This window comes from Opisthorchis viverrini, assembly GCF_000715545.1.
Source record: "Opisthorchis viverrini unplaced genomic scaffold opera_v5_333, whole genome shotgun sequence".
NCBI lineage: Eukaryota > Metazoa > Platyhelminthes > Trematoda > Opisthorchiida > Opisthorchiidae > Opisthorchis > Opisthorchis viverrini.
This window is the reverse complement of record NW_008751992.1, coordinates 91,573-104,840: the sequence shown is the minus strand read 5'-3', so window position 1 is coordinate 104,840 and position 13,268 is coordinate 91,573. Positions and strand designations below refer to the sequence as shown.

General features: G+C 45.2%; 1 protein-coding gene across 1 annotated transcript in view; it reads right to left on the bottom strand.

Annotated features, from left to right (window-relative positions):
* T265_15051 (hypothetical protein) overlaps positions 1–13,268 on the bottom strand; it is a gene marked incomplete at both ends in the record, with an annotated part of 181,555 nt that overhangs the window by 83,056 nt on the left and 85,231 nt on the right. Inside the window, 7 exons of the mRNA XM_009176385.1 lie at positions 127–435; positions 932–1,045; positions 1,690–1,872; positions 3,979–4,198; positions 8,406–8,657; positions 8,760–8,875; positions 12,045–13,115. Coding sequence (XP_009174649.1) covers positions 127–435; positions 932–1,045; positions 1,690–1,872; positions 3,979–4,198; positions 8,406–8,657; positions 8,760–8,875; positions 12,045–13,115 — 2,265 coding nt within the window. The remainder of the gene's footprint in view (positions 1–126; positions 436–931; positions 1,046–1,689; positions 1,873–3,978; positions 4,199–8,405; positions 8,658–8,759; positions 8,876–12,044; positions 13,116–13,268) is intronic.

Sequence of the window (13,268 nt, the reverse complement as noted above, 5' to 3'; positions counted from 1 at the left end):
AAAGGAACCTGGATGAACATAAAAATTTGTTAGCAAAATGATCAAATCTGTAAGAAGACTTCCACAACGGTAGGTCGATGAGAGATCTTGGATATTTCAACCGAACATTTGGACAGAAATACTCACCTTTCTTTGGACGAATCTTGATCAGCGGAGTGGGCTCGCTTGGAGCTCCCACACCGGCCGCGTTTACAGGCTTCACTCGGAATTCATAATCTTCATTCTCTTTGAGACCATCAATATGAGCCTGGTTTCCTGTCACTGGTTGCCCATCCGGAGTGGCCGGTTCCCAATCAGGTGAGTTTTTATGACGTTTCTCTACAACATACCCGGTTATACGTGCTCCACCATCCTTAGTTGGGCGGGCCCAAGATAGATCGATAGAGTTTTTGCCAATATCATCCACGGTTGGTTGTCCTGGGCTGTCCGCAGTGGCTAATTGGTTAAAAAACACGTATTCGGTTATTTTACCGGGTCTGATTCCTCGCAGTACGTGTATTCACCAATTTCTAAGGTGTCTTACTCAAACGTTAGAGACAGAACGTTAAGAAAGGATTGTTATTGGAAGCGCTGTTAGTAGGCCCCAAAAAGAAGTTCAGTTGAGGCGAAAACGCAATGTGAGGAAAGTGTGCACAACAAACAGCGTCCCTTCTCTAAAAAAATGTCAAAACAGTTCACAACGCTAACAATCACAAGGGCTCTTTCGATGCACCCCGCTATGATTGGCGCATGGTTGAGACGTCGAAACGTTCTCAGCTTACAGCTGAACAAGACGCCAGTCCGGTCCGTAGGACGCAGCACAACAGGATGCATTGTGCTAGTGAAGCTAGCGAGTAGCAAAAGCCACTACGGTGGAAACATTCAGAACATAAGTAACCAAAAGCATCAACAGCACAGAAACGGAAAAACCCAAGGCCAAATTCAAACTTACTATACTTTGGTTTGCATTCAACTGGTCGGGTAGGTGTACTGGGCTCACCAGAACCAACATCGTTTTTGGCGTAAACCCGAAATACGTACTTTTCACCTTTCTTTAATCCGTCAACTAAAATGGAAAACAGGCGTACATTTCATAACAATGAGTTGATTTACGCACACACTACCAGTTGGTCTATGAAAGCGTAATTGCGGTAGGAAAATGCTGAAATTATTTTCTGTAGTACAGTGGACGTTGATCGAACCAGACTATATCAGTGCAAGCTTGGAGAACAAAGAACAATTGATGCTAATTTTCCAGTTCCATTGGTTAGACTCATCGCTGAAACGAAATACATCAATAAACACTCATTGTCCTTGGTCTATAAGGAACCAGTAACCCTACTGTACCAAGGTCGCTCGAGTCTGCGCACCAAACCCCCGACATACCAGTGTTTCCTTTGTCGTATGTCTTAGGGACATGACGTGAAACAAATCAATAAGAGTATCTCACTATCCAAAGGGAGCTGATTTTCTGTAAGATGATCTATCCTTACCTAGGGGCGCGGATTTCGGTTTGAAAGGTTGTGGCGTCAGGTACCAAAAGGCCATCGCTCGAAGGACTGACCCATAATGGTCGGCCCGGCAACAACAGAGCCAGTTTAAGCCTAACAGCCATCCCGATGGCGAACTTATTGGCAAGCGACGGGAACGGAACAAAAAACAACACAAATCTATTCGTATTGTGTAACTAGTTAAACACATCTTCCATACCAGTGGCCGTGGTTTCCCGAACTGTGGGTCCTCGTTGCCATTCAGTGGAATTCACTGGTTTGTATTCGACCACGTAACCGTTGATACGCTTGCCACCGTCATTTCTGGGTTTGGCCCATTCCAGCGTCACTTTGTCACTATCCACATCGGCCACGTTCAACGAATGGGGACTGTCCGGCGCGGCTAGAAAAGCGGAAAAGCAACAAAGCATTTTACGGATGATGAAGGTACTGAGCCTAAGACAAGATTATCTAATGGGGGAAGGGATAGTTCAGGTTGAGTCAGAGTTTCTAACTGGTTCAAGCGCAGAGCTTCATTTTTCCAGTCAAATTGCCTATCCATTTAGGGGGTGCTTTGTTTGTGATTTTGATTGAAATGGTCGGAAAATGACCTAATTCTAGGGCGGGACAGTTGTTTGTGGCTTCAGCTTTAGAAGCACCATTCTCAAATTATAAAGTCAGGATGTGAGTAGTCTGTGTTGGCTGAGGCTCGCCTGGTGGACGGGCAGGACATGTCACGTGTTACTTGACACAACAGATTCATTGAACAAAAAGTGGCAGTTTGTTATATGTATTTCTTGGTTCAACCCATTAGACGAATTCGTCAAATTTTTTGAACTAAAAGTGGTCCCCAAATTTCCCTGAGTTTCTCGTAGATGACTGATCCTCAACAATGTTTAATTTAAGGTTTATTAACATCTTTTATTTCGATAATTCTGACAACACTTCTGTGGATGTTCGTGTAGTCCGTATCAACATTACTCTTATCTGACGGGTCTTTCTTTTATCCTATATTGATTCTACCGTACTGCTACAACTAAGGAAGATTACAGTTAAACTGTTATTAGAGTTCATCATATGCATCCCTGGCCGTACAGGGATTTGAACCCCAACATTTGGTGTGTGACGTGAGCGTGCTAAGCACTCGCCGGACGAACCTAGAGGGTCCGTCTGAGTGGTTGAGAATGTTCATACATTGAACGATGAGATTGGTTCGCCTATCGGCGCGGAAGAACAACCAAGTAGCCGTTCTATTTGTCAGTCGAGCCACCCGCTTCAAGGTCACGTAGCACCACGGGCGTTTGAAACCTGCCAGACGATTGTCTGATTACGGTAGGGATTTGAGAGGCTCGCTGAATCTCGGACAAACCAATAATACCGCACATGTCTGTTTCTTCAGACGTGATTAATCAGCGTGCCAGCACTTGCCTCGCGTGTCATACGCCCACCGTTCGGACCCTGGCATGGCCGATGGTGTACGCAAATGAGGAACACCAGCAAAAATAGAATTCACCTTCAAATCAGACTAGTTTGAACAGTCCTCCTGTCCTGTTCCACATATTCTGGTGAGTTCGCAGCAAAGGGGAAAGCACTAGATGCGAACTTCATCCCTACTGAAGCTCATCAGCAGCGCATATCCTTGCCCATGCGGAGGTTTGAATTCTTGATACCTCACAACCAAGGCAAGCCTGTGACCACTAGACCACCAGCGCACTTGAACCATCGCGTCTGAACGGGCGAAAGTTGTCACCCTTGGAAAGGAATTCGAAATGTGGACGAGATAAGTACCACACCGCGACAGGACAGGGACTCCTCAAATGAGAGGTATGCAAACACATGCCTTACTCCGACTAAACTGAAGGGTAGTTTCGTTTATGTTTCACTCTCCCTCTTTTAACTTAGATACATCGTGAATCTTATTACACGGACAGAAGAGAACTAAGGTCTCCCAACTTTTGTCCTGTGAACATTAACTACCAGTCTGCTACTAAGCGATTAAGGGCGAATTGCGATAAGGCAATCTGACATCCGGAAGACAATAGCTCAGAAGGCCCAGGATTCTGAAATACTGGGAAATTTCCCGTAACCATGGCCGGGGGTAGCTTCTTGCTATGCGTGCAATGTATACCGTGCCAGCAATTACTATCCGCTTTGAAACAATTCATAGTGTAAATGGCTACTCAAATGTATAGAAAACTCGTGAATAGCTTATTATCTTCCCAAAGGCATTCAGAATGTCATACTCAGTTGCAAAACAAGTTCAGAAAAAGAGCAGTCAGTGGAGGGCAAATAAACGTCAAACTCGATCCTAGCAATCTAGCACATGTTCAACTTCATCTAAGTGACCGCAGGAAAGGACGTCTCTCGTTACGATGTCCTCAGGACGATACGGACCACAAGCGAAGTGTTATGGGTACCGAAATAGGTTTTTACATAGGTTTATCGAGTAGATGTCCATAAATAGCTGTTTTGCGTTACTCCCTGTAACCAGAAGCCACTGTCAACTCACTTGCTGGGTTTTCGGCCGTTATTGCACGATCTGCTTCCAGAGGCTCACTAACTCCAAACTCGTTTTCAGCCCGAACACGGAACTTGTACTGGTTGCCTTCTTCCAGTCCTGTAACTTCATACTCTGTGCCTCGAACAAACCGACTCACTGGTACCCAATCCCCAGTACGCTTGTCTAGTTTCTCCACCACATAGTTCGTTACCGGACTTCCTCCGTTATCCTGGTAGGCATAAGCATAAAGTTCGTTTAAGAATATATCATGTGAGTTAGAAAATCTGTTGCCTTTGCTGTGTACACATTACTACGATAAACCAAATAAATTTCCGTCACCACCACCACAATAAAGTACGGAACATCTTTTTCAACTGATTTGGGAAAGTCGCTCGGTGATAAGGAACGATGGTCGTTTCCCAGTGAAACACGAGACTAAGTGCTCCTGGTGTTGTTGGATTTTTCCATTTAAGTTCATATAAGTTCGTGTATGACTTACTAAATGTCCCCATGACTGCTGTTTCGGTCTACCGTTACGTCCGAACCACCGCAAGATTGGTAAAGTGGACGGCTGTCGTTATAGTCTTCATTGAGAAACACACTTCTAGGTCAAGTTCTGCCAGAAAAGGGCAGTTCGTTGTCCTTAGTCATGGGTACCAAGGTGGAACAGGGCACCCATTGGCGTGTCTATTTCAAACGAGAATTCGAGAAGTCCGCTACGACCACCAACCCAACAAACTGTTGGTAAACAGCAATGCACTTTAACGGTCACAAGAACCTTGTGTCCGTTGTGATCCAGGCGGTTTTCTCTCGGCGAACAAGTCAGCCCCATTTTGGGCCTAGGTTAGGAGTACGTGGGTGAGCTAGTCCATTGTGGCCTGCTTCCCACGACAGACTGTCGAATTGGCTTGTTAACTAGACCACAATCAGCAGGTTGTGACTGTAGTTGATCGAGTTTTCGGGCGCAGATGCAGGTCAGGAGCGTGCACACCTATCTCGCAGATAAGGCTTACCACGATCGATTTGTATGATCGGGGTCGGCTGGAGCTCTGTGGGTCGATATACGTTGAAAACAAACAAACTAAAGCTAACGGACTCAGCTCGCAAATTTTTTCAGAGGTTAACCAATCACTGTCATCCTATCCGACCGGTGTGCCGGTATGAGTTCCAGGGGATGACCATAATAATCTGCGGTGCCAAAACCTCTCAAAATCTGCCTACTTTGAGTGTGAACCTACACATCCGCATCCCGCGCCCACATGAACTTAGGCTTACCGTATGGTAAATAAAAATTCAGTCGTTAATACGGGATCAACCCCACATAGTAGATCTGCTCCCTTCATTTCACTCATAGTTAGCTCGACCTCATGAACTTGTTGGCGAATAATGCGGAACGCCATTTACGTACGTGAGACAATACAGTAGACCAAACAACCAAGTCAATCAATGATTGTTCTCTCCCGCCCTAAGAAATGCCACTCCCAAGAAGCCACTTACTCGTCCCTTTGGATTTCCATTAAATTCTAGTATCCTGAGGAGACCGATCCTCAGCCCGAAAACCGGAGTGAATTTCGAAGCAAAGTGTGACTAAAACCCATCTCAGAAAATAGTATATCAACTTGCCTGTTTGATGCACAATCAAGGCAGAGCGACATGAGCACTGGCGAACGACTTATTGTTTCACATCTAACCAGTGCATTAAAGTGCCAATTAATTTCTTAGGTTTGCATAAGTCGAATGAAAATGAATGAACTGAAATTTTTCATCATTTCAGACTTGAGGTTTTTGGTCTACGTGTTGGTCGTTACACAGACGCATAAATTTGATCCAATTAAAACTTGAAACTAAGGTTGGAAAAAGATGACCATAATAATCTGCGGTGCCAAAACCTCTCAAAATCTGCCTACTTTGAGTGTGAACCTACACATCCGCATCCAATGTTGCAGTTTAAACAGAGCGCCCACATGAACTTAGGCTTACCGTATGGTAAATAAAAATTCAGTCGTTAATACGGGATCAACCCCACATAGTAGATCTGCTCCCTTCATTTCACTCATAGTTAGCTCGACCTCATGAACTTGTTGGCGAATAATGCGGAACGCCATTTACGTACGTGAGACAATACAGTAGACCAAACAACCAAGTCAATCAATGATTGTTCTCTCCCGCCCTAAGAAATGCCACTCCCAAGAAGCCACTTACTCGTCCCTTTGGATTTCCATTAAATTCTAGTATCCTGAGGAGACCGATCCTCAGCCCGAAAACCGGAGTGAATTTCGAAGCAAAGTGTGACTAAAACCCATCTCAGAAAATAGTATATCAACTTGCCTGTTTGATGCACAACCAAGGCAGAGCGACATGAGCACTGGCGAACGACTTATTGTTTCACATCTAACCAGTGCATTAAAGTGCCAATTAATTTCTTAGGTTTGCATAAGTCGAATGAAAATGAATGGACTGAAATTTTTCATCATTTCAGACTTGAGGTTTTTGGTCTACGTGTTGGTCGTTACACAGACGCATAAATTTGATCCAATTAAAACTTGAAACTAAGGTTGGAAAAAGTATAAACGTAAAACGTGTTAGTTAAAATACATAAGGTATAGTTATTTTTGATGAAAGTGTTCGTAACTTCTCCAACAACTGAATCTCATGGGAATCAACTCTTGATTCTGGTCTGTCCGCTAGTGAAAATTACGTGTGTAAGAAATGAAGCGGCTGTGATATCACATACCATTTGTGGTACATGATTTATGGAATTATTAGTCAGAATATCAACTTTACCCCCAACATTCGTCTGCGTGAATCGCCGCTTCAATTAGGTCATACCTACCAAGTATCACACTTTTCCCCAGAGCTTGTAGCTACCCCGTTACCCACACGACTGTTCAGCTCACAGTCGCTCACTGGATCACGAGACGTTTTTTTCACACCCACAAACCACGTCACATAAGGCGACTCATCAGACGTCGATTGTCCGTACCGTCTAGTGAGCGTAGCAACTACTCATGTGCTGACACACACGTTCACGCAAACGGACCTACATATGGGGAAACTGAACACAGTCAGTACACACAGACTCGTGCGCAGGGAGCAGGACGCCAACGTCTCCACAAGTCCACGGGCAATTATGGAACACATGTAGCAGTCGCACTGCGGAGAAAAACACGTTCCCGCTGTCCGGACTTCCACCAAGGAACTCTCACATACGATAAGATCCCTGTTGACTTGCTCCAGATTTTATATCGCCTTTATTTTATACATTCTGCAAATCTCTTCTGTAAACTACTGTCAACCGCAGTAAAGACTGATATTAGTGCATGTACCTTCTGATTTGTATTATGGGCACCATCAACAATGCACTAATAGACTCATACCATCCAATTCACGTGACGGCTTCAACCAGTTTGAGCATAGATACGCCAGCACAGGAGGCGTTGTGTATCCGTTGCTCGTTAGCTGAATATTCCTTCATTTGAATATCGTTAATTCTGAGACGAATCATAGTAGCGTACCGATCCAGCGAGTCGTGTGTAGACCAGAAACTGTCTAAACATTCACCTAGATGGGCGATGTCATCGATCTAGTAGCGATCGGACATCAATAGGTGAATGTCCAGCTTTACTGTGTGCCACTACCCAACAGAGAACGCAAGTAGAAATGAATGAGGATTTCCGTGGTTAACCAGACCGCGGATTGAAACTGTCTGACTCATTGCTGTGCAATGAGATTCAGGCTATTATTGGAGACGTTTTGTCGTCCAATGGGGTGGCGCTGTTTTTTTAAATGTGAATCTGCATGGAAGCTGACTTAACAGCTGTCACTTGTTAATTATCAAGCCCCCTTCTTCCTTGAGGGATGTGCAAACGTGAGGTGCAGAGTTCATAGTGCGCGAAATCTTTACGCATCCCCACACGAATAAAAACATACCACGATAGGAATGTGAAGACATCTCATTGCGAAATTAGGAAATTTCGAGGATGTCCAGGTATGCAGTACCAACGAGTGTACTGAATTTGGGACATATTCATTCCACCTTGGGACATCGTTATATTCTCAGCAATTCATTTCACTAGGAATTCAGTGCATAAACCAACTTTGCTTTGCTGACAGAGTTTCCGTCTAAGGTTGGAATAAAAATGTACAATGCATCCACAACAAAGTCGTCCCCACTGAAATTTCAACAAAACTTCCCTCGTTCCCGTCATTTAGGGATTGTTCTTAGACCTCAGAGAGAACTGACCTGATTCACATGCACCCAGACCATCCCATAGCTAGGAAGGCGAGAGTTCATTTAAGGAACATTTGGCGAAACACTGTTTCCGAATCAAATAAACAGTTCATCAAACTCAGTGACCTACTGTGATTAGACAAATGTACCAACTAGCTCAGCTTCAAAAAAAAAATCCCATTTGTGTGGAAAGACGGAAACGTACCGTTGGCGGATTCCAAGCTAGTTTGCATGAGTCTCCTTTAATATCGTTTATCGTCAGTGGACCGTTAGGTGCCTCTGGCGGTCCCTGTACTTTGATGGTGATCGGAGCAGTGGCTTCTCCTTTTTCATTCTTGAGTTTTATTTGATAGGGGCCTGCATCACCTTTTTCCACCTTTGTATCTGTGATGATCACTTCATCAGGTGTGACTTCGACTTTGAATCGATCCCCATCCAGAGGAACTGGGATGCCATTCTATAAAATGGTTTGAAACAAGCGAAAAGTAATGTGTGCATAGATGATGCATTGTTTTAAGCGAGTAGCAAACTCATTGATTCGAAGTGACGAAACACGTACCTTGAGCATTTCGACATTTTCTGGTGGACCACCAGTAAATGGAATACGGATTTTGCATGGCTCACCCAGTCGTGCATTAATTTCCCTCGGAGCGTCGATTCCGATTTTTGGAGCAGCTGTTCGGAAGGTTAGAGAGACAGACACAAAATGTAATCAGATGACCGGATACTTTGAACTATTCCCACGACATATGAACAAGAAAATCCATGGACCGTACTTTCAGTGAGGAAGGTCTTCTTTATGTGACTCGGTTAGTTATGATAGATATGGCACCGCTAACTCCTAACCGAGTGCTGCAAAACATTCGTGATAAGTCCAAGCTCACATTCGACGAGCAATACGCCGTCCTATGATGCATTCACCTTAGGCGAGTGGTGTTCAAATAACCAGAAATGTCCTTGCTTTATTAGACATAATGTTATCGTAAGTACGACTCTTTATTCCCATGACAGTATGCTTTCAGATAATGTTGAGATCGATGCATATTGGGTGGCTGAGTAGTAGCCGCCAAGGAAAGCCTTCGTGCAGCATAGCTTAACTCATTGATGACGTTCACATTTGAAGCGAGATTTCAAAAAAGGGACTGTAAGGACTGGCAATCAGTTTAAGCTGACCGATGAAGAGCTTTACTGTTCTCTCCGAAAGTCAGTTAGCTGTTTATTGTATTCTGACTTTATTTTTCCCATCATGCGGCATGCTAATGGTGGGAGTTAACACCAGAAGCTATATGGCATCTTCAAGGCGACACGCTCACAAAATCGTCGCGATTGATTGATATCCTGGTCAACTTCTGAGCGCGTGATTGGTTTGATGGATATTCAGTTCCAGCTGTTCGTTGGAAAGTGGAAAGCCGGACAATGGATTTTTAAACTGGTATATTGCAGTTGAAAAGAACTTAATGATCTTCCTAGGGGAAGAGACCTGCGACAGAAGATAATGCATGATATAATCCCTCTACGGCGACTACCGACATAGTGTTGACGGAAACTCAGGAATGGCGACCGGTCGTGGGCCGTATGCATGATAAATCCCTCTACGGCGACTACCGACATAGTGTTGACGGAAACTCAGGAATGGCGACCGGTCGTGGGCTGTCGAAGCGTTTTCAGCTACCTTATGAGTGGTGTATTACGTCTATACAATGTATCGCTGTATCTCGAATAACGTGCCAACTGAAAAATAAGGTGGCCTGGTGTAGCACATTAAGTTGCTTGAAGCATCACAAACGAGAAATTCAGCTGGGTTCCACGTGAACCACCAGTCGAAACCAGATTGGTTTGCAAATGAGTGTGTTTTGCTGACCCTTCTTGTCCCTTCATTGATTTGAAACAAAAAAGCGAATGTCAGTTCATCCGTATCTCCTTTTGATAAACTGATCAACGAAACTGGTAATTGTGGGACGGTACCTGAAAGAGTGATTTTGCTATCAGGACGAATAAGGAAACGAACAGATACCGTCAACCGCAAACATGTCACTCTGATATGATGAAGATGATGATGTCATTTTTGACTTTACGCTGTGATAAGGAGACCTGAGGATGAAGACGATTCTCTGAGTGGATCCATATGAAGGAGATGGTCAAGCACGGAGATGCGAGGAGTCGCACCCAACAAAACCTCGTAACCGCACTTCCGATTCGCTTTCCTGGTGCCTGGAGAAAGGTGAGTCGGCTTTGTTGATTGTCAGACTTGTTGTTACACATGAAGTTCTTTACATTATGCTTTGTCAGAGCATCGGTGTGTTGTGCATGGATAAAAGAGATCGAGTTTTCTAAGTCTTTTGGCGTAGGGTGAAAGTTAATTGTTAATTCTCTTTTATGCGAATAAAAGTTTGACGAGAGCCTAAAAATAAGGTGGTCTCTGTCGCCATCGGCTGTACTCGTCCTGAGTTGGGGGTCCCAATATGTTTACGCTGAAACACTCCATAATTCAAATTCAGGTTGACCGCTGGCCAATCCTGATTTTGGGAGTAGCCACTTTTGCGGGAAAAACACTGATCGTGAACCGTATCTCGCTCTGGTTTCCAACAGCGTCCAATCCAGGTTAATATGGCCGCAAAAGATAAACACTGACGAGGATTGTAACCCCTGACAATACGAAAGGTTTAAAATGGACATTGCTTGTTCTTTTCTTACAGTTGAAAACAGGTCCAAATGTCACGAAACATACTGGGCTGTTCCCCATAGATCGAAATACTCCAAAGACCCTAGCGCCATACATTACCAAGTCCTGTCTTTTAAGCTATAATAATAACCAACAGTCATTTGCAAACTAATTTAGTTTTTTCGAGAGACTCACCTAGAACCCAGCTGAATCTCTCGTTTGTGATGTTTGCAAATGAGTGTTTATTCGCTTATTTCGTGCAGTCTGGTTTCAAGTAGAACATGAGGTTGACGGAAACCCGGGGACTGCGCCTACCTGATGAGCCCCAAAAAGGGCGAAACCGGTTGTAAGCTGTCGACGGATTTTCAGCAACCTTATGAGTACTACATTACAAAAATGACCAACTTTAGTCTTTCGGGCGTTTAGTTTCATGCCAGCTCTTCCCAACTCGACCGCAGCAGCTTCAAGCTTCTCTTTAAGGCGTGTCTGACTTTCTGCACACACGACACAGTCGTCAGCGAAAGCGAAACCATCTACTAAGGTGTCATTGAACTGGTATCCCAGTTGCGGCATCGACGATCCAAGAACCTCATCCATTGCCATAATGAATAATAATGGGGAGACTGGATCTCCTTACCTCACACCCCTGCGGCAGTGAACTCAGAACTGGGGAAAACTGCTAAGCATTCTCATAGGACTGTGCGATGTATCGAACTAGAGGTGATGGAGCTTCAAACGCCTCGGCAGACCTGACGATTGTGTCATGCGAAACCGAATCGAACGCTTTCGAGATATCGACAAACGCCAAGCTGAGGTTAGAAGCAGTCGCTGAAGAGTGACGAAGCAGGGCATGCAACAGCGATGTGGCTTCCAAACAGCCGTCTCGATGCAGAAATGCAAACTGAAGAGAGAGCAGTTGCAATCTACAACTCCAGCGATCAGCAAGCACCTTATGGAAGCAACGGACAAGAATGAGTGACACGGAGATCGATCTCAGTTGATCTGGTGAAGTCGGATGTGGGACCTTCGGAACTAGCGTAATACACAGATGTGGGGGACAACCCCTAGATAACAAAAATAAGTTGAAATACCCAGCGAGCACATTAGCATTGAACCGGCGGAGCGTCTTGGGTGTGAGCTTGTCCAGGCCTGGGGACGAATTGCCCATTAAACGGATCGTACGGCCAACTTCCTCTCCTGTAATTGGCTCGATCAAGCTCCAGTCGGATGGTACTACTATGCGACTTGGTCGGCTATCCGCGTGTTTTGGAGCTGAGAGCACTTGTTTCCAATACTGTTCGGCGTCCATAGGTAGGCCGCAGTTTCCTTTGTATAAATCCTTCCATGACCCATCGAGTACAGCAGACGCTGCATCTTTCCGTCTTTGGTGGTATAGAGTCTGGATGGCGGCGTAATTGGCTCGGCGGATCTGCTTCCGGTTGACCGGGATCCGATGGGCTAACTGACGGCGACGTCGGGAAACAGTTTTCCAGGTGTGTGGAAATGTCCTGGAGGCGTGGAGGTCCAGAAGCGACAGGACTTGCTCCGGTGTCATGATGCCAGACTGCAACCCTCGGGCAAATGCCAGAAGGTCAACACTAGCGAGCGAACGGTCAGCATGGGATTCCAAGAGTGACACGGTGCAATCCACGGTTTGTTTAAACCAGACGCTGTAGTCATCGGCTTCTGATGAGTAGGCCGTCGTCTGACCGATAGTTTGCTCAGGTTCACCAGATGATGATTCGTCCTGTTGTGCTTGCCAGTTAAGCACCCGTAACCTGGTTTTGATGCTGATAGCCGATCGACCAGGAAAATACTGCTCCAATCTCGTGAACAGCTCGGTTTGCGTGCCACAAGATGGATATAAATTGTTAGCCAGGCGTAAGAGCGATTGTGACTCTTGCTGGGACCAGCGGGTACCGGAATACTTCACTCGGCCAAGCTTATCTGCATTATGCTGGGTGGGGTGTGCGTCCCGGCGGTGTTGACTCAGGCCAATGTTCGTCGGAAAAAGGCGGAAACAGTCAGCGCAGGCCAATTGAGCAACCGTGCTCGTACCAACACTTTCATTGTCGTGAACTCGATGATGGGCTACCAAGCCAGCTTTCGATTTGCAGCACTTGCCACATTCCTCACACGTGAACCCAACGAGTCTCTCCTGTGCACTGGTTGGAACTGGTGTGGAGGCGCCAGATGATTTGTAGTATACATTGTCGAAAGTAACCAGCACATTGAAACCAAACGGGGTGCTGACTGATCACAAACACCTTCTCAGTATATTCGGATCTAAGAAGGGCATACCTGTATACACAGCTAACCGATTGCAGCGGTGGGCCACTACTCTCCTAGGATACGACTTTTTGATTAAGTATCAAACAACCACCTCTTTCGGAAAGGCAGATGCTC